Consider the following 22,067-nt stretch of genomic DNA (forward strand, 5'->3'; position numbering starts at 1 on the left):
CTGTAAACTCGCATCTCTCGCTATTCGCATTAACCTCCACGCTGCAGGTAAGGAGGCGACTCTTTTGCGACGAGCTAAGCCTCGTCAAAGGTACCGACAAGATACAGGGATGAGGCTCGAAGCTTTATACTCGCGGTTTTTTATCCACACTTCTTCCTCCTTCCCACTTTTCTGCGTCATCGTTTTATACCAAAGTTTCTTCTACCCTCTCCGACTACGATATTCTCGTATTCCCTCCCACGAGGCATTCATCATCCTTTCAAATTTACGTTTTCCTACCCGGGCCGAAAACCATCGTGCTTAGGCACGTTGTATTCCAACGTTCCAGCGTTCCCATTCGCCTACGTAACACTGGAATACCATCCGGTATTTATTTTCTCATACAAAATCAATAAGGGGTTGCGGTTTGACGAGGGCCATTGAGAGAGTGTACGTATACGTACCGTGCGTACGCGATTCCTACGTATCTCGGCGAGGCTGTGCGCAACTACAAGACGTATCACTGATCGTACGATAAACCGTGTACTGGTCACACTTCGATTATAAGCGGCGCGAATCAAAGGCATCGGAAATATAAAGCTCAGGTTAATGAATAAACATTATGGAAGACCATCTCGCATCTTGCATCTCGCATCTCGGATCTCGGATCCATCGTATCTCGTGAATCGGCGATCGATCGATCTTGCCCACGCTGTGTGTGCCTTCCTACCATAGGTATACCAACGTCGAGCTCGGTGAGGAGCGAGTTTTATCAACGATCGCTGGATGCAGGTTAAGACTCGAGAGATATATTAGTCTTTCTTAAATTTTCGTAAAACAACATTTGGAATTTGTGCCGGTGAATACCTTCTGTATCAATAAAAATTTCAATAATCATTCTGTGAAATATGTCGAGTGTCGCTGGTTCTACGTTTTATGGAATGCGAGAAAGTTTACTTTCGCTGTCGACTGAAACCTGCTAGTTTTGTGAAAGAAAACGATGGAGCTAAAAGATGTCGATACACTTCATAGAAATGTATTTACCCGAACATAAAGGGTGTTTATCGGTCCCGTTGCATTTCCGGTAGACCGAGCTTACGAAGTGCTTTTGAATCCAGGGAAGCGTAGTTAACATGGCGATTATGACTAGATCAGGACGGAATAAGTGCTTGAAAATAGTCGAAGAGGCTTACTGCCTGTCGCTTACAGAAACGAATGAGGATCCTGGAAAAGACTTGAATGGGTAAAAGCCGGGGATTCAGTCAGCCAGGGGTGTTTTGATTGAGGTTGCATTTGAGGAGATTAGAGAAAAGAGCTGAGGCCAGAAGTTCACTAGCAGTTTTATAAAGGAACTCTTTTTATTATTGTACGTTTCAGTATACAGTCGTGCCTTTCGCGTAGTATTTATTATGGCTAATAATACTGCAGAGTAGAAGAGGTGTTACAATTTATTTGATTTGACGTATATAATGATATATAGTATATGTACGAACATATACATATACGTGTATGTTTAAATATTAAATAAACTTATAATAAATAAATTAATTAAACTCTTATGAGCTAGAAATTGTTTATATTATTTAATACTATCTTACAGTTATCAATGTTATTATTATTATTATTATTGTTTTTGTTGTTGTTGTTGTTTTTGTTATTTTTATTATTATAAACGGCACAGTAATTATTGCCTAGGCTTCTCACCGGCAACTGTCAATTGCCTTTTTATTACATATACATATATGCATATTCACCTACCTATAATTATAGCCACGTTTATTTTACATTTTTTCAACTCAATACTGTAAACGCCTATCTTATGCAATTCGTACAACCCTTAAAAATTACTTAACTACATCATTATTTGTGTCAGTCTGGTCATTTTCACCGGTTAGGTACGTATATATAATAATATACAAGCTTCCCAAGTGATAAATTACATTTTCAAATTGTATAATAAAATTCTTTAATATTTCTAATGACAAATCTTATCTTCGACGAAGGAGAAATGGGCGGCTCGTTTTTCCTACAACGTTATCGGCTCATTGAAATCTCCAAAGTGCTTGTAGTACCAGAGAAAAAACTAAAGAAAAATGTCGAGCGTCGATCGATCGGGTGACACCGTTTAATTTGATTCGATAACGCGTTCGATATTTCCTGAGAAAGAAGAATCCTCAAGACAAAAGTGAATGTAACAGATACCATATTACTTTGGTAAAGAATCGAAAATGATAGCATAAAGTTGTTTATCTGTGTGTTATAAAAAATTCACCCATCTCAGTACTATTTATCTTTGGTCTCAATCGCTTTTCTCTCTATAAGTGCCATCAATAAACGTGAAAATAACCCGATAATAATCCGCGCACGAAACAACGATCATACAGATGTTAATAACGTCGAAATTGTTCCGTTGATATTGATTTGCTGCATACTCTCCGGTATAAAATAAGAAACCGTGAAAAAGTCACTTGCAGACCGTGACCCATTCCTCGACCGTGCAATTTTGGCACTGAACGAAGCAGCACCAGTGGAACTTGCAGTGGCATCGTTCGGTCCGTCGTTGACGAACGACGTTGTAGCCGCGGCCGCAGCAGAGCGAAGCACAGCCGTCTCCGCTGGGGCTGGTTCGGTTGCACCGCCTGCCGTTGGTGCCGGGAATGTCGGCTGCCGGGTCCCGCTCGCAGAAATTCGGTGACTTTTGGTAGTAGAAAAGCTGCTTCGCGAGGTCCTTCGGCTTCCGTTTTCGGCCGCCCCTGTGCTTGCGCTGCTTCTGCCTGTGCTCCGGTCTTCTTCGCCGCGAGCCCCGAACTCTGGTCAGTGGCGTGATGTTCCCCAAATTGCTCTGAGCTACCAGAATCGCGCTGCGAAAACGGTCCTTCAGCGTTTTACCGATTATACGGAATTCGGGGACCGCCTTCCAGCACGTCTTCAACTCGCAGGATCCCGACATTCCGTGACACTTGCATCGCACCTGCATGTTGGTTGACAGCGCCTGAAAAAGCAGCCGAAGATATTTAATATCCGTAAGTTGGAGGTGTTGGTCGTTTTTTATACGCGGATATTATATTTTTATATGCGGCTCTGACCTCGCGGCAATTCAACCCCAACGAAGAAATAACAAACAATGCCTGTACAGGGAGACTTAGGGATAGAGGGATAATCACCGGAAAAAGTTTTCGGATTTAACATGTTGTACAAACGGAAAGGCTCGCGTTGGTTAGCAGGTGCCTATGGAGTGGAGGGAGATGCGGGGATGGGGTCTTAGACAAAGAGGTGTCGCGTACAAAACAGTTAATGAGTCTATGGCTGGGTGGTCTGGCCCGGGGGCCTCGTCTTAATAACGTGAAGCGTGAGCGGGCTCGAATAAGAGATGCACGGTGCGGCGTACGGAGTCGGTGGGTAGGTATCGAGGCCGCGAGCGAGCCGTTAAAAAGTAAAAAGTTAGGAAAGAAACAAAAAAGTGAAGAATAAGAAGAAAAAGAAGAAGAGGTGGACGAGGAGGAGGATGAGGAGCGGGAGGTGGGTGAAGCAAGAAAAAACAAAGGACGCGCGTATGCGTCTGAATTATTGGACGCTGAAAGCGCGTTGACGCCATCGTCGAAACCCTTGGACGGGGACTACTAGGCTGGGCCACAAGACTGGTAAGAAAGTTGAAACAAAGAGGAGTTGCCGAGGAAAGGACTGTCCGCAAGACGTCGAAATTCCATAAAATGATCAGAGGAGTCAGACAGGAAAATAAATCTCAACTCACCAATCGTCCGGCTTGGTTATTGTGCAAATTGACCGTCGACTGGATGTCGCCCGCCTTTTCACGAGAGTCCAAGAAGTGCCTTGAAAACTGCATCCCGTAGTCCAGGTTGTGGGAGCATCCACCCCATTTCCACTGTGCGCCCCGAGCTTTCGCCGGAGGTCTGCCTTTGTAGCTGGATGGATCACATCCGCAGGACACCAAACGACCCATGCTGCACGCTCTGGCGACGCTGTGCGCGACACCAGCTGCCGATATCGCGTAGGCGAAGGCTGTTTCTCTATAACCTGGAACATAGACGTCGAGGTGAAAACCATCGCTGCGAAATCACGTTACGATAGGCGCGTTGTTTGCAACGAATTCCACAATAATTCCATCCTGTTGAATTCCAAAGGGTTTCACGTATCTTTCACATATTTTATTACCGACCGTAGTGGCTCAGGTGCCAGGACTTGTGGCTGCGGAGCGGAAGGACTTGAGTTCAAATCCCCGGCCTGTCAATTATGTCCTGAACGGCAACATGCAAAAGTTTAAGATGGGTCACGCCGTTCAGGCGCCAGGCTGCTGGTCGGTGCTTTGGACTTGGGTTCGACTACACCTGGACAAGGTTTTTGACATTTTCTCTTATCCCTCGTGCGACTGCGGGCGTTTCTACTACTACCGCCTATCCCTGCTATACCTACTCCTTTCTTTCTCGTATGCATTGCAAATATAATTGTGATAAGTGAAGAATTATCATTATATTTTACCGAATTGGATCAATGGATTATTGGGGTGGGATGAACTCAATTTGTTGGTTTCGTTTCGATCTGACGGACGTGAATTTCTGGACAGCTTTCACTCCTAAGCTGGTGAGTTACGTACGAGAAGGAGAGGTTCGAGCTCTGTAGCTCGAAACAAAGTGACGGCATAGCAAATTGCAACTAAATTGCGCTACGGCTCCCCTGGACAGTCACAAGTTACGAGTCGTAGTCCTTAGAAGGAAATCCGGCCGACGTTTGCAGTCGACTCCGGAGGATGGACAGGCATCGGACAGTGCGGGTACGGCGGGAAGTATTACTTAGCTGGACGTCTTTTGATGGCGGAGCTGGATTTCCTTGCGGGGTGGGCCAGCTACCTCTTCTTATCTCGCGTGCCTACCCGCGGCGAAATAAACTCGAAGGTATTGCGGTGACATTTGGAAAGGCTCAACTGCGGGAGACTTTGTAAATAACGTTACGTCAAACGGGGTTTTTCTCCGGATTACGGTGACCGAGACGAAGACGAAGACGAAGACGGAACAGAGGCCGACGGCTCGACGCGAATTGACGGACAACCGAGGATCGAACGGCAGCAGTGGTGGCTGTCAACTTACAAACGATACGACACAGGCCTCTCTCCCTGTACGCGGTGGAATACACAATGCCTCCGAGCTGCTGTAGCACTTGAGAGTTTTGCACTATTCATGAGATCCCAGCAAAAGCGCCAAGAAGAGTTCTCCGAGCATCTCCTGGTCCCCTTCGGTGAGGAGGATTTGTTACCTCTGGACACGATGACACGTCCCGCGGTAATCGTCGTCGTTACGTTTGCGCGGAATACTCGCGGAATCTCTCGGCGTTGATTAAATTTTCGGTTTGAAAAACAATGAGGACTGATCATCGGAACCGATCCTCGTCGCTCGCTCGTCGTTCCCTACTACCGTAAGCTTTTCTCTCAGCTCGACCGCGTCACGAGCCTTGCGCACTTTATATCCACGCGTCGTCTCCGGGAATTTAATCGGTAAAAAACTGAAACGAGAATTATCATCTCCTGCCTTATGGTATAGCTGGTATCATCTTTTTCGCGGTAAACGACGGTGCGGAGATCTGCGCTCTCCACGGCTCCGTTCGTTCGTTCGTCGGGTCCGCGTATAAGGACTCCATGGGTGGGAGGGGTTTCGTACGTCTTCTGCTATATACGGGTATTGGCAGCAACTGTTTTTTAATGCAGATAGCTACCAGGGCTGGTGGACAGCAGCGGTACCCGGGGACGTAGCAATAAATCCTCTCCAGGGAGTTGTACGTCTCTCCGGGACTCTCTGCTCTTTCCAACGAGCCAACGCGAGCACCTCCGATCCCAGCGCTATCTCTACCTACTGTCCGCTCCGCGATCCTGACCAAGTATTTTCGCACGCAGGGCCGCCGTATGGATATTTGTTCTATCGCTGTATGCGTTTAAAAATACTCGCCTTTTCCGTAATTTTATTTCCTCCAACCTTCCCAAAAATTCCCGCGTATTTTCAACCCACTTTTTCTTACACATTTGTCGTAGACAATCGAGCCGCCGTGGCATTTAGACTAATTATCGTTCGAGAAATCTCTTTATCACGCGTGAGGTTTCGTTAATCTTATTCTTTTGGAAAGGGTTGCAACGGTAGAAGAGTTTCGAAACAGAATTATACTCGAATCCATTCTCTCTCAATGAATTTTTCTTCGATCCGAGATACCGTTGCAATAAAATTTTGAATTCAGCTGAAACTTCCGGAGGGTGCCAAAGGAGGTTTTTGTCGAAGTCGACTTGTGCCGCCCTGTACCGTGTCTTCGGCGACAAGACGGATCGCCCAGCAAACACTATAGGACCTTTCTTGCTCGGGCTTCCTGTCAGTGGTAAAATAATGATTAATTCTTCGTACGTTAGATCCGCTGCTTGGGGATTCGATTCGATGCCCGATAAACGCAAGCGGTAATAATGTGTCAGCCGTGCCCTCTTTTCTCGGCTCGCCGCCCCGTCGCTCGCGCGTCGATATCAAAGGTTATTGATTTGGTTACATCGTCAATTACACGCGTGGTGCAGCCGTGAAATCAACCGGTTGACCACTGCTTTGCACGATACACGTGTACGAAGGAGAGGGATGAAGATAGGGAGAGACGAAGAGGAAGAGTAGGGTGGATCGTGCCGCAAGGTATAAGACACACCGGATCGCGGATTAAAATGCATTGACGGGGCCGATTTACTCGACGGCGCGATATGCTCCATACCCTCCTCCCCCTTCGTGGGTGAGTGATCCGGTAGTTTTTATTTATTTATTTATTTATTTATTTTTCAAACGCGCGCTCGAGCTGACGGATTGGGATATTTCTATCTTCATCTTCATCTTCATCTGCATCTGCATAGCTGCAACTCAGCGTCTGCGCGGTCTCGTACACGAACCCAGATAGTGTTGTTCTTTTTTCGCTTTTTTTGAGGACAGTTTCTTTTTATCGTTGATCAACTGTCACCGAATTTTCCGTGGTTTTAGACACGCCGTTTTTTTCCGACCGCCTCTCCATTGTTGTGCGCTAACCGAGTGACATGTTTCGGATCTTTGGTAACCAGCGCGTGTTATACCCTAGGCTGATTAGAAGAGCGAAGCGCCGGCTCTCCGATTCGGAGATGACGACGAAAGACGAATCCGCACTTCGCACGCCTCTAGGATCTTGTATCGGGTTCGAAAAAGGGGTAGAAGAGGAACGGAAGTGGTCTGGAACCGATCAAAAAGCCGTTAAGGTCGTAATAAACACCGAATCGTTTGACGGCCGGTGAGCCGGCGCTGCTGTTGCTCACGGTGCACGTGTGTGGCCCTGACGTAAGTAAGGTGCCCGTGTATTTTCGTAATATATTAAGTTGTTTACCGACTCTTCGTGGCTGAGTTATGAAAGCACCGTGGATTTAACGACTCACGGGAGCCGCTGTAGTCGCTGCAGCCAACCGACCATCCCGCCGTTCCGTTCCCGTTTCTGCGTGATGCTACGCCCGACGATGGCTTCGACTCTCCCGGGAACAAGATGGACCCTGTCGAATTTGACACGGTGGATTTGTGGCGACGCGGACGCGGACGCGGACCACGGCATAGAGCCATGCACCGTATGCCTCCGACCGAACAGCGCGCGGCTGACGAGAGATTTATAAAGGATACTGACAATGAAAAGGAAGAGGCGTCGCTTCCTGGAAACCGACTGAGGCCATACCCGATATATAACGACTCAATAATCGGCAAATCGGTCCTTTCTACGGCAACGGATCCTCCTCACCGAAACAGCTCCTCAACTTATTGTCAGACCCAGGAACGATTAGCCACACTTTTTTCATACCGCGTTAACAAAATCCATCCACTCTCAGGCATCCTCTCTTCGGCCAAAAGCCACCGGGACAACCATTATCTCCCTCTTTATTCGTCTCGATACGTCCATACGTCTTTCATCCACCGGGTGCGAGAACTAGCTGAACCTTTAACGTTCTCTGCGTACTTCCCCAAGCCTCACTCACGGTAGCTGTGTCGATCGGTTGACATCGACGCCTTTCAATTTCAATTGCCAAGGGTGTGCTCCGATGGTTTCTCGAATGTGCCAGGCTTAGCCATCGGACCGTCACCTCACGACGCGTCCGTTGGTGGGTGAATTGGTTCGCGGTAGGAGCAGTGGACTTAGGAAGTTCGAAATCACGTAGGGGATCGTGGGTACTATAAAAGTCCGGCAATACGAACAATCAACACCTTCCTTGGAACAAAAGAACTGAGGCACGGGTGGACGTGTGATCTTGGTACGATAAGAACAGGGTTTCCTAACTTTTATTCCCGGCAAACTGTTTTTATTATTTCGTTCCTTGGTCTTAGGCTTTCAGGTCAGGTGCGCTCGTTGTCCGGTGTGTCATATGGTCGTCGCACTAGCCGGGCTGTTCTGGACTCCGGAGCAACATTCAGTCGGAACGAAATATGTTTCCGTCCATGCGTCACGTACGGGGCAAATTTATCTGTCACACCGTAACGTTCTCTCTTATTACGGAATTGGGTCAGGTTTTCCACCGCCGCACGAAGTAGATGAGTGTGCGTATGCCTGGCTATTTGATTTAGGCATACCTTAGGATGGCTGCTGCCGCGGTGCCCTAAATCAAGCGCCCCACTTAGCCCCTCGCAGCGAGTCCACCACATCATCAAAGATCCCCGACGGGAAATGAGGAAAATCAACCCCTTACCTCGCTGGAGAAGAATGCTGCTCTGTTGGTTGCGGCTGTTCGTCGTCAGCGAGGAGCAGTTCCACCTGTGCCATGCGAACTGGTGCTGACACTCGGACACGGCCATTTGCAGTCCCTTCAGAGCGGCGACAGTCACGTCACTGTTCCTGTTGCAGAGCTCTCGCTGCTCCTTGGTCAAACCTGGGATACCACTGCAAACAATGGCGTTTCCCCCGGCCCAGTCGTCGACGGAATTGCTCATCAGACACGTCGCCCTGTGGAATCAAAGAGAGGACAGGGTTTCATGAAAACATTCGCCACAAGACGCCCCCTGCTCCTACAGATCATTTCCTTCTTTTCCTTGACGTTTGCGAAAATGATAACTGTCGCGAAACCAAGCCGGAACGAAATATTCTTTAGGCAACCCTTTAGCGACACCAGGAGCTAATTTTCCCACGCGAAGACGCGCACGATCCGTTTGAGTGATTTTAGGGTTCGGGAATTCGACTGGGGGACATTCCTCCTGAGGATGGTATGCGATGATCTCCCCCCAAAATCTCTGGCTATCGGATTCCTGATCAGGAACACGAACACAGCTTCTCCGGGGTGTTCGTTCATCCCTCTCTCTCTCTTTCTCTCTCTCTCTCTCTCTCTCTATCTATCTCTTCCTCTTTCTCTCTCTACCGCGCTCTGCAGTGTTCGATTATTCAGAGGTTGGCTAAAATTTCATCTCGTACTGGTGCACTTAAAAATGATTCATCGACAGGATCGTAGTGCCTTCTAATCGCAGGCTAGGAGTGAAAACTAAAAAAGCGAGTAGAACGCGAAGGTTTTACTTGCGAGCTTATACCTGCATTTCTGCGCCACGAGCAATTCCCGATTTACAACCCAAGGTGGGTATTCCTCGTTAAAAGCGAAATTCCGTGTTTCTCGTCTCCAGCTCCGAGAACTCGAGTGAATAAAATATCTCCGCCATTTTGGATTCTTTACGCACGTTTCTCGAAGCTTCAGAGTGCGTCCGTCCCAGTGTGCAGTTGTTCCAAAAACATACAACTCGTATATACATTTCTGCCACCGAGGGACGTGGCTTGAGATAAAAAACTGTGAGATACAACGCGGCAGGTAGTTATCGCTGAAGTTATCGCTCGCCAAATCGGTAAGCGTCGCCTTGGGTGTCGCTAAAAACATTTCTCCTCAATAAACATTGAATTCCATCACTGCCGTATAATGTGAGTAACCTCGACGATAGGTGTGCGTCGACACATCTACACTTGGAATTAATTAAGTATAATAATATAAGAGGAGTACGAGAAGCAAAGGCGTATTTTTTATAAATACTCCTCAATTTGGCCAATACATGTTAAAAAAAATAAAAAAAAAGAACAACTCTCGCATGAACTGAAAAAAGGAAGGTTGGACCTCATATAAAAGTAAAATCAGATGATAACGATACGTTCCTCGGTCGTGGAACGGTGTCCGGCAATTTGTTGAGCCAGTTCCAATCATTAATCTACATTCGTCGGACCATTAATAGCTGCGAAAGATAGCCGGACTACGATGTAGCCGTAATGGGGTCCTCAATAACTCGAACTCCTCTAACGCCTCGAAAGATTCAAAGACGTTCCTGTATCGCTGCAGCAGCGATCTTCGACGAGGCTGATCTCTGCGTACGGACGCGCCACGAGCCTATACCATTATTACTACACGTATAAGGTAACTCCTTTGGGTAGGTGCTTTACTATTCGACGTAGAAAGATTTCGCAAGCTGAGTAGAAAAAAACTGCACGACGGGTAATTACTATTCTCGTGCTTTGTGTCAGCCGATACGTCATAACAGCAAGTTGCAACCTGACGGTGACCGGCTACCGACGGCCTACAAGAGGAGGACCGGGTCATCTGTTTTTCTTTACAATGTTTTACGAGGCGAAGGTCGAAAGGTGCGAATATTCAAAGAGACGATAAGTTGGATACCGTCCAAGAGGCTCTTAGGCTTTATCTTAAGCGCCGGCTGCTGCCTGAGCCTAATGGCTGGCTGTTTAGAGGCCCGCTATCGCGGCTGATTAATAATTTGGGAAAACAAAACGGCGCCACTCCCTCCCTTCATCTTTTATTCGCGCTTTTTGATTACAAGCAGCTGCGGATAAAAGGCACGACCGTCGTTTGCTGAGGAATAGGCAAATAAATCCTCATCTTGTCTCATCGGACCGCGTTATACCCGCCTTTGATTATTACATGCAAGAAAAATTTCTAGGAATTGAAGTTTTCTTCTACCGAGTGAATATTTCTTGAATATTCAACCAGGACTTACCGATCGTTCGATTGTTATTAATTCACTGCCATGCTCGGCTCGTAAAACGCGACAAATGACGAGAGTATAAATTAATGAGGCAATTTACTTGTAAATTTTTTAAAATTTGTTTAAGTTATCTTTAACACGCGATAGTACATTTTTACAATTAACCTCGGCGCAGCTTTCATTTTGGCTGATTAAAGTTACGAGGAAGTAGATAAATTGAATTTGTTATCAACACCGGGGCTACCAGACGTAAACCACGGCGGAAAGTCTGATTGGTTTGATATTAATTTAGAAACGATCGTAAAGCGGTGATGACAAAAATCACGATATTCTACGAACGTTGAGGGCTTTGTCGAGGAAGCACCAGTCCTTAACTTTTCACTAATATTCTCGAAATGCAAAGGTTGTACCGAAATCAAATCACGTTTCGCTTCCCTGAGAAGAGTAGGTAACGTTGATCTTGAGAAATTCTTCGGGTATTGTTCGCTGTTCCGCGTGGTACATACGTTACGTGTGAGCCGTACCGATAGCCACCAACTTCGTGACACGTGAACTATACTTCATTGAGTGTTACATTGCCCCCCTACGCGTCGGTATAATTCAATGCCGTCATGTCAAGTTGTCGGTGAAGGATTATTTATTAGAACCGAGAAGCTGTTTGTCACGATCACAGAGTCGTGTCGCACGGTAGTCGTGTTCATGCTTGTATACTCGCTCTTTGCCGGAGCGAACGCTGGTTTCGATATTATATTATTAATCGTGTGCAATCGACGCTGCGCCTTCGTTGCAGTCACCGAATGTGTCGGCCTGCAAAAAAGAACGCTCGGATCTAATATCCAGGTAAAACTTGACCGTTACACTTTCGTCGTTAATTCATTCTCTTTTCCTGCCTGTTAATTTTCTTTCCCGCTTCGAAAATTTTGGCAGAACTTTGCTCAACTCTAGGCTCAATTGTCACGGGACAGGTGAGCGAGTTTTGGAAATGTCTATAGTGGAAATAGGTTGAAGTGTGATTTTTGTGGAATTTAGACTTCGGGTCGTTTCAGCGCTGTGTCATCGGGGGAGTCACGGGGTTTAGAGTGACGAGGCAGTCAAAGGCAGGGAAAAACGCCTCTATTGACAAATTCTTTCCGCAAGGCGCTACCAGGTCGTCAATTTTTCACTGACCGAAATTAGTTACACCCTGTCCAACCCTCTGCCGTTTTTTTTCATCCCTTGGTGTATGCACCCTCTACGTTTTGTTGTAAGTATACTACATTCGACCAATTTTGGAAAACTTTCCATTCTTAAATTGGAAAAAAAAAATTTCTCGAACTTTCCAACGAAAAAATAACATGTGATAACGATCTCTTCTACTCTGACATGTTTAGCTGTAAATTGTTAAATTTTTTTTTCTTGCATTTTATGACAAAATATCCATTGATAAAATAAAACAACTTCGTCAGATAGTTTCGACAAGCTCGTCTGTTGCTTGCCAAGTACTATCTAGTATGTGAAGCTTGCAAGCCTTGCTTTTGTTGAAATTTTTGAATGAATGAGCAAATTCTTAGATTAAAGTTGATACAACTGGATCAGTTTGCTGGTAAAAAATGATAAATGAATAAATAAACGTGTCTTACTTACCGATAGTTTGAGATAAAAATGATCACGGTGGCTAAAATCAGCTTATAGAATCTGGATACTATACGCGATGGGGGTGGTTTGGGCACACGTCGTCGAAACGAAGGCATCCTGTCATCGCCTCAATATGTCATGAAAAATTTTTCAATTCGCGCTCACTCGATCTGTTCACTTTAACGAGACCGGTGTCCCGTTCTTTTTCTCTTCCTTTCTCTCTCCCGTCTCTCCTCCGGGAATCAACCCTTCCGGGTCGCAGAGCGGCTCCTCTGATCAGCACGTGGCACGCGTCAAGGACTAGCCTCAGGGACCGGCGTAGCTTTGACAGCACTGAAGAGCTCGTCACTGATTCACTGGATGCTGGGCGATGCAATCTGGATGCATCCGAAGGGACTTGAAAGACCCCGCGGGAGAATTAGTAGCCACGGTGTTCGGTTCTGTCAAAAGTTCGTTAATTTTCACTCGCGACAGCGATTGTTCATTGCTCTATGCGACAGCGGTTTTGAAAAAATGAATCTATTTTCAATCAGCGTAAAACTGCACTATTTCATTGACTCAGTGTGTGATTTTCCACTCCCCCTGTTCTTCTTCGTCCTCCTTGACTTCTGTGTTTTCGAAATATCGTTACATTCATCTAACCCGCTGGATTAGAATTTCGGTGTATCGTTTTTGACTCGTGCTAGACGATCTTTGTAGTCTTACATCCCAGTTATATTTGTTATTTTTTTAATTATTCCACTCGTTTAATCACTGGATTTGCCAAGCCATTGATAAAACACAATCCGGATCTTCATGTCGACGATATTAGGTCCAAGCTTTTGGTTGTCCGGGGTCCGATTAACCGTGCTGAATCTCGAGAGGGCGTTTTAAGAAACGATAATTACACGGTGGCCGAAAAAAAAGAGATAAATAAAAAATGTCGGGGGTAAAAGCAAGAGAAAAAAAAAAGAGATACCCAGGTTTCTCCTCACAGAGCCCGCGAGAAGGATGATGTGTCAGTTCGCGTACGTTCACGGCAAAGCCTTGAGCTCAAATAAAGTAAAAAGTTACACGGCCTGGGTCCTGGCGGGACGCGGCGAAGTGCAAATAGTATTCGATAGTGTTAAGGACAAACTTCCCGTGTCGGGCATAGATAGAGAATGGATGGGTTTACTCGGCGGGACGACGTGTGGCTAGGTTAGCGAATGTATGGGCAGATTCTGTAACACGGAGCTGTCAGTCTCTGTCGGTGTGTCTATGATGGACTCGCGCAGTGCGCGGGGACCTTCCTAACCTTCTGCTCCAGGGGAGAGTGGCGGAGGCTGCGAAGAACCAACCCCCACCACGATCATCATCTTCTCCACCACCATCACCATCACGGCATCACCTGCACACCGCACCACAACCACCACTATCGCCATCCTCTCCACCACCATCACCCCGATTCGAGATATGTGCCCGAGTACCTCGACGACATGGCACGGACCTCCGTGTTCTGCATTCTCTTCTCTTCTCTCCTCTTCTCTTCTCTTCTCTTCTCTTCTCTCCTCTTCTCTTCGCTTCGCGTCTCTTCTTTTCTCTTCTCTTCTCTTCACTTCACTTCACGTTGCCCTGTGATATACAGATGATCTCGGCGTTGAAAAATCCCCGCCGCTGCCGCTGCCAATTACCATCGCGGCTGCGGAAATCTTCTGCATGCAGGATTTCTCCAAGTGATTTTCACCAACCCCTCCCACTACCTGCGAGGCTCCATCTCCTCCTTCGTCCTTCCCCCAAGTACACCTTGACACTGCGGTATTCCTCATTCCTTTCGTCACCTTTCGGACCTCGATTCATTCTCTGGTCTGATGAACCACAATTTCCTCATCACGATAAGGAGGTACCATTTTACCCGGTTTACTCCAATTACACGTTCTCCCCAAATTCAAAATCGTTTCCTGCCTGCCAGCCTATCGCGCGTCATCGTTTCTCTTCCTTCCTGTCTCTCCTTTTCTCAAGGTCTCGCACCGGCGTTACTTCCGTCGTCTTTTGTCTCTAGAATATAGCCTGGAGACGTTGTCTCACAGATTATACCTACCGAATCGGTAAATCAATTATCGTTTAAGCATCCGCGTTTGCAGTCAAGAGACAGAGACCGAAACTTTTGCCGTTCAGTTCAATTTTTCCATGCCGTCTTTCCGCCGCGGAAAGTAATTCGGCACGGCGCAGCAGTCAATGCCGAAAGCTCCGAAGTCGTCGCAACGTGGGGATGACGGAGTCTGCACCCTTCGGTGGTGGTCCTTTGGTGCCCTAGAGGGAAACGGCGAGGAGGCTGGACCGCAGAGGTCACGTGATGGGGCGGTGGGCGGGCTTCAACCTCCCCTACCTTTCTTGCCCCCCTCAGAAGTCATCCTACCCCTCCGTCACTCCGCCACCCTCGAAGAGTCAATCAGCGTAATTGAGGCTTGTCTCCCACCCGCTCGTACCGAGTAGATTTTACGCGGATTCGATCTTAGACCAGACTCAAGATCCAGGGGTTGTAGGCACGGATCTAAAGCGAGTAACAAAAATACCGCGACGAATATCACGACCGATTTCTCCTCCCGCAGAGGAAAGCACGCTGCTCGGTGTACAATTCAGCGCTGGTTTCTAGCCGTTCCCGAGTCGGGCCCGCAGGTATCTTCACGATATCATCGGCGAGTCGCTCCCGGACGGTTTCTACTTTCCGGGCCTCGGTTTTTGGCCGCTCGACCACCGCGTCCTGCAGCTACCTATCGGAAGACATTACTTATCAAACCCTGGGCGACACTGGCACGCGAGCTACGATACAATCTGGTCGTTCGATCATCCTATCACCGAGCAATGCGCGCCCAACTCTTCCTCCATGAGGGACTCCCCAAGGCCTAGGACCCACGGCATCTCGATTCCTCGACAATATACTAATTGGTTCTTGTCCCAGCTGGAATCAAAAATCCACGTCTTCCTACGCGTCGCGACGATCTTTTTGAATAGCTCGTGTAGGAACAGTGATTCGGCGGTAAACCCTGATGCTTATTTCCACAGAGTAGGTACTACAACTTATGCCTATACCCGCGCGTCCAGGCCTGTTGCAGGAGGCGTTTGTTTCAAGATGGAAGGAAAATATGAGACACGCTAGTAGGTACGAGGATTAAGGAGACCACCGGGTCTCTATGGAAATAATTAAAGATCCATAAAGAGGATGAGCATCGTGTTACGTGGGCATAACGATCGGCGATGAATATTTATGTCGCTCTTGCGCTTTATAGATCTCGCCTGAAGGCAACGAGTGAACCTGCGCATCGTCAACGCTTGTAATTATTTATACCGTGGATGATCGTTAGCCGAAAGATCCATCGATGGATTTCAATTGCCTGTTCAGTTGATCGCTGTATTATTTATTAGCTGACATCATTTTTACGTAGAAAAATCTCAATCTCATCTTATACTTTCGTTAGTGGCTGTTTAAGATTTGACATAATCTGTGCAACTATTTGTTCGATCTTGTGGAACGCTTGAGCCGAAAAATCGTGGATCGTAAGAAACGAATAATCAATGTTCCGTGAATTTTATTTTTCTTCGAAAATCTTACCCAACAATAAGCAGTCATCGTACATCAGCTTGAAGTTTTCATTAGCGTGCAGGCCTCGCACGTACCACCATTTGTGTAAATTCGCTGCTCAATCGTCACTCGTTTGGTTACGGAGGCACTCGAAGTGTTGATCGATGGTAGACATAATATGCGAGCGTATTCAGAGATTAATAATCGTCGTCTACGTAACCGAGAAGAGAGCTGGGAATTGTCGGGTGAAAGGGCCGAAGTTCGCGGTATTTTTGAACCACATCTCGTTGAATGGCCGGCTTCCTTCCCTCATCTATTGATGATTATCAACACGTTTTAGGGCGTAAAAACATCGCGAGAACAGAGTGTGATAATCGATTGCACCGGGCTGCCATGATGCCGGCATTTCCGCGAAACGATGCGGCGCACCGTAAAGGAGCTACTGTGAAAATCGTTAATTGTTAACCGAAGCCTACGTGTATTCGGTCCGGCCTTTTAATTGAGACGTGACTTCCACTCCGCGAGACTCGGCTCGAATTTCTATCCAGATTTCACGCTACCCAGGATGCTGGATCTTCCTAAGTACTGGAATCACAGCTTCACTATAGGAAGACGACTCGATAAGCTTGCCTCAGAGGGAAGAACTCATCTTTAAAAAAAAAAAAAAGATTTCGACTTTTGTTCACCACGCGTAAAGTAAACCCTTTGGTGTTGTTCAGTAATCAAAGCATATACGGTGTTCGAGTGTTCAGACAAAAGTTGCACGCATACGGCACGAAGTGAAAGCGAGCTTGACAATCTTAATTTTCTTCTCAGATAAATTTTTCGTGAGTTCTCTTTTTCCTTTTTTTTTTTTTGTCAAATTTCCTGCTTCGAGGTTGAAAAATACGTATAGAAAGAATACCAAAGCCACCTCTGGGAGGAAACCTGGGAGGTTGGATGAAGTTTGCGAAAAATTTCAATATACAAAGTGAAACAATTCGAAGGATTTGCGATGAAACATTCTGCTAACCGCGTTACACGCGCGAGTCTGCAAAGTACAGAATATTTTCGTCCGACCGCAATATACGTTGTATTCCTGGAATTTCCAAGTAGCGAACTTCTGATAAAATAAATTTTTCATAACGCAAAGAAAAAGGAAAAAACAAGAAGAGAAGAGAAAAATCAGTAGAAAAAAAACGGCAAACTAAAAACCACGTAATGGTTGTATAATTTTCACGCAGATACTCATGCTTGCGCATTTTGCAAGTAAATATTCGTTAACGTCCGGCTATGCGTTAGATTACGGCTGTTGGACCGTCGCTGTTAAACCTCACACGAGCGGATTGATTGGGCAGGCATCCTCGTGTAGGTGGGCAATAATGGTGGGCCCGCCTTTCAACCTTCCAACCTTTTCGTATTATAACCTTTATCCGCCACTTTGTGCTTCGCCGTAAGACCGTCGTCGCGTCCTCCCGCGGGTATGCAAATTGGGCACGTCTACTGCTCCTCAAATTCTCTCCGCGGGATCTCGCGCCTTTATTTCTTTCTCTTTAACTCCCGACTGCAGCCAACCCACGTCCTCATTCGTTTGTCAACAGCTTGTCCAACCTATTCAGCGTTAAACGAGCACTTTGCAAATTTAATACCCGCGCAATTGCTAACGACGGACAGTTGGTCATCGGGATATGTACGCACGTATGCGTAAAGAGTGCGTTTCTTTTTTTTACCTTTCGTATCCGTTTACCCAGCGGAGGATAATCAAACGGCCTCTACCTGCCGAGAGAAAAAAGAAAAAATATAAGCTTCAGCAATCCGTGATGGCGGAGGGATTAACGAAAGCACGTGCAATGTACCGCGCAAGTTTGTCGTGATGGAAAAAAGCAATTACTCGTTAAAACGGTCGACGATCTCGTCCATCAAATTACTTTGAAAAAAAATTGCGCTGACTGAGAAGGGGTTAATCATCTCAATCCTTTCCTTTGACGGGGACCCGCGCAGTCGCAGCCTTGAGGGTATGTTTCGTCGCTGTCAGCCTCGTACATGCGGAACCCTTTTTAGGCCGGAGTAATACTAGAATTAATTATTCCTTTATGCGTTGGTAATGAATGTACAAACATCCTGGCGAGGAGCGAGGGAGGGAGACAGCGAGAGGTAAACCCTTTCAGTCTCGATTCATTCACGCGAAAGCGGCGGAGGATAGGTCCTGTCAGATAATCGGTTCTCTCTGCCCGTTTATTTTTGTATATTGAAACGGTGCGGCACAACGCGCGGGACCAGCCGATCCCATGAATAGCCTGGGCGTGCCTGCGACATCTGGGTGTTTTTTGGGCACCATTCGGACTCTATGGGACAACATAATGGCTAATGATGGGGTGTTCTACTCGCATTAGCCCCGCGCGACCCTCCTGCAGCAGCTAAACTTGATCCCCGGATCACCGGCGAACCTCATCCTACACGTGGAATTATACTGGCGGCGATATCTTGATCCGATTTCTCTCTTGTACTACATCAATGGAATACTTTTTACCCGCCCCCTCCTCCCCCCCCCACCTGGTGGAGTCTGCGATGAGGACTGAATGCTCGTACGAACATTACCGAACGTTTGAACCTGTTGAATGAAAAAAGGTGACTTGAAAAATTTTTACGAGTGGGGGGATCAACCTTTCGCGAAATTCTCCAGGGTGATCCATTAGGGAAACGCTGTTCATTCTCATTTCAAAGTTACCTACTGGAACTCAATATCATTTTCACAAAAGCTGCGATGACCTTTCAATTTCTTATTCCCACCGTTTCTCAAAACCAACAGATACTAATTAACAATGTAGCGACAGTACTCCCTTTTTGAAAGACACTGTTCATAGCGATGAACTGTTTTTATTCCGTCAACACCAAGAGAAATATAAGTTCGGAGTTAGCGGGCAAAGAAAGCGGGTAGAATGCATTGAAAAGAGTTTCTGAAAATAGGTCCACTTAGGTCGTCAATTCTGCTCGACGAGAGGGCCTTTTCGTTACCGGGTATTCGAATGATTGGCATCCAGTGATCCCGAGATCTTACTTACAGCACTCGGAGAGAAGGTCAAAAGGATTCTTTGAAATGCGCGCCATATTCTTAAACGGTTGTCAGTTGTTATTCCTGCGTCGAAGAGCACGCGTATAATCCAACGGTGCGCGCAGGTAGGTAGGTAGGTAGGTAGGTAGGTACACAGTCCGACATGTGTACGCGCCTTTGTACCTTCAGCTACAGTCACTGCGCCAGGGTGTGCATAAACGTCGTCCCCAGACGCTGTCTTCCTCGTTGTTTACCTGTTGCCAGATTCCGTTGAGGATATTATGTCTGAGCACATTGTGCGAGCCGTATCTCCCCGTATCCATCGTACAAGGTTCTACTGTGCTTGAGTGAGTACTCGTAGGTACCTACCTATATCCGTTTCATTACCGATATTGCTATCCGAGACCTGCTGCCGTCCCGATCGCCGAGTCCGGCTCGAAAAGGCAAGCCTTGTTCGGGATCGTTCAGCCGTGATCAATTTGTTCGGCAAAGTACCCCGAGGATGATCTGCTTTCGAAGATCAGAGCGGCGTGGCCGCCTCGCCTCGCCTCGCCTGTTTGTGTTAGCACAAACGTTTACCGTTTAAGTAGAAAATCTGCTCACGATAAAAGGAGATCCATATCCATATCCATATCCTTCGTTATTGTTTTCTATTGTATCGCGATCAGCCCGGCTATTACAGGCTTACGAGCCATATCTCCCTTTGCACCCGTTTCATTCCGCATTCTAAAGAATCGAGCACCGAGAAGCGATTCTTCATATCCGGTCCTCGACTCGCAACAAATCGGTCCAGGCGCCTTCGACCTGAAACTTACATCTTCGGCCGAAAATCCACGGCTTACCATTAACAGCACGTGGGCTCAAGCGTGCGAAATCCTCTAGCAGCAGATGCGCCGAAGCAGAAGTTTCGGGAGAAATATACCGTGTTCGAAACGCGTTGTTACAAGATCGATTCGAAACTGAGCTGTAAGGTCGTCTTGCTAAATTTCAAAGATTGCCAGGAAAAGTACATCAAGGGGGTTGATTCGTGTTACAATTGAATACATGGAACTGAAAAATTGCACCAAGATCAGAATGACGTCAGAATTACGAGCGACGGGGTTGCGCTTTGAACCTCTTACACAACAAGCACAGGCACAGCGAGTACAAAGATCAAGTCGAGGGAATCAGTTCCCACAATCCTCGGCGCGGGCCACCATCGTCGTGTGGAGTCGTCCTCCATGACCGGGTATTACGACAAAAGGTTTCCTCCCGCAACGGTATTTGAAATAAATAAAATGAGAAAATAAGATAAATGTTCATGGGTGGAGCGGCGAGGCGGTGCCCTGCTCATTGCCACCTCCTGACGTTCGGTCGGCCAACACCATCGCGTGGGCGCTCTGCAGCTCCGCCAAGCCGGGTATTCTTTTCTCTATTCCTCTTCTCGCCTCTCTCCCCTTCTCCCCTTCATTCTCGTCCTCGTCCTCCTCTTCGAGGGTGGAGAACCACGCAGCTCGCTCAGCTCGCACGCCCGGAGGGTCCACCGATTAAAATCTTGCCACCTACGAACACGCCGCCCTTCTTCAGGGTGCCGTGTGGGGATCCAGTATGGCTAATCGGCGATGTTTTACACGCTCCATGCATGATTAGGATCTTAACACCTACGCCTCGCATGCTCGGACCTCAGGGCTCTGATTCCGGCCACTCCAACCGCCTTGCGATTCGGTCGTTCCGATTGTCGCGCCAAGATTCCACGTATCCTTTCCGGTTCTTCGTGTCTGTCGAATGAACAATCGAGTACCGAGTGTAAGAAACATCCGGCTTTCCTGGGTGTTAAAAATATCCGCTCGTCGATCTGTTCCTGCCTCCAAATCTTCCAGTACTACCACTGCGTAAATTACGCGTGTGAAACTCGCTTTACTCGGAACCTAGGATCTTCCACGCACGAGATTGTTCTTCTTACGCGAAGGAAATAAAACTGTCGAGCGATTGATTGAATATCGTCAGTGCATGATCTATGAAGAAGCGGAGGCGGGTCTAATTGGATTCGATGGTCTTGCCAAGTGGGAAAAATAAAAACTGTGGGATCTCGATAGCCGCAGTGAGATCTAATTTCTTGACGATGTATCAATCACTCTACCTCAAAATACGTTTCCCACAGCATGAAACGGGACCTTCCGCATCGGAAACATCGTCCGCTGGGTTCCTCTTCGTACTCTTGAACTCTTTTCAAAGAATTGAACGACTGTTCTTCCGCCCCCTATTTCTTCCCTGCTTTTTTGTAATGAGCTTCAACGAAGTACCTAGCCTCGTTTGTTCGATTCACAAGGTTCTGACTATACGCGTACCTACCTACCTGCAGCCTGCCTGCCTGATTCGCCTGCCGACCAGATTCGCTGCACGGTGGTCCATTTACTCGACTGTCTTTTGCTCGCCGTTGAACTCGGTAAGAAGTTTATCGTATAATCGATCTGCAGCGATAAGTGATCAGTGATCGGTGATCGGTGATCGGTGATCGCGCACAAGGATCTTCGAAGGCATCGAGTTCGAGCGCGTCTTTCCATCTGTCCCCTTCTCAATACCGACGTCCTGTAGCTACAGCCGTAGCTCCCCCGCGTCCAAAGATTGACTCTCCGATCTGAGAGGGACGTCTCAATACAGCCGCATCATTGCATATAATAATCGGACAATACGAGTCGAGATATTATCGCCGCGCATTGTAATGCGTGTATAATAACGCAATTAACACTTCTTTGTTGAGCGGGAATCGTGTTTGGACACAAACGGTCGGTGCCCGAGCGCCTTTTATCGGTCCTTTGACATTATTCGAGATTTTACGTTATAAAGGAATTCGCTTCGAGCAACAATTTTCGATCACGACTCATCGATCCGATCGAACATTACTGGTGCACGGTTGTTAGAGTCTCTTATC

The 22,067-nt window shown here is 47.0% G+C and overlaps 1 protein-coding gene across 1 annotated transcript; it reads right to left on the reverse strand.

Moving 5' to 3' along the window:
* Positions 1–1,587: 1,587 nt before the first annotated feature.
* Positions 1,588–13,801, reverse strand: LOC124176510 (protein Wnt-10b-like). The gene is made up of 4 exons (XM_046557894.1): positions 12,594–13,801; positions 8,696–8,949; positions 3,731–4,014; positions 1,588–2,971 (listed from the first exon to the last, which is right to left on the reverse strand). The coding sequence occupies exons 1-4, from the start codon at positions 12,698–12,700 to the stop codon at positions 2,444–2,446; spliced, it is 1,173 nt and encodes a 390-aa protein (XP_046413850.1). The 5' UTR covers positions 12,701–13,801; the 3' UTR covers positions 1,588–2,443.
* Positions 13,802–22,067: the final 8,266 nt, after the last annotated feature.

This window comes from Neodiprion fabricii, chromosome 2 (assembly GCF_021155785.1).
Source record: "Neodiprion fabricii isolate iyNeoFabr1 chromosome 2, iyNeoFabr1.1, whole genome shotgun sequence".
Classification (NCBI taxonomy): Eukaryota; Metazoa; Arthropoda; class Insecta; order Hymenoptera; family Diprionidae; genus Neodiprion; species Neodiprion fabricii.

Coding starts and splice junctions, on each gene's coding strand:
- LOC124176510 (XM_046557894.1), bottom strand. CDS start 12,700: ATGCCTTCGTTTCGACGACGTGTGCCCAAACCACCCCCATCGCGTATA. Junction 8,950..12,593: donor ATTTTTATCTCAAACTATCG/GTAAGTAAGACA, acceptor TTGATTCCACAG/GGCGACGTGTCTGATGAGCA. Junction 4,015..8,695: donor CAGCATTCTTCTCCAGCGAG/GTAAGGGGTTGA, acceptor TCTATGTTCCAG/GTTATAGAGAAACAGCCTTC.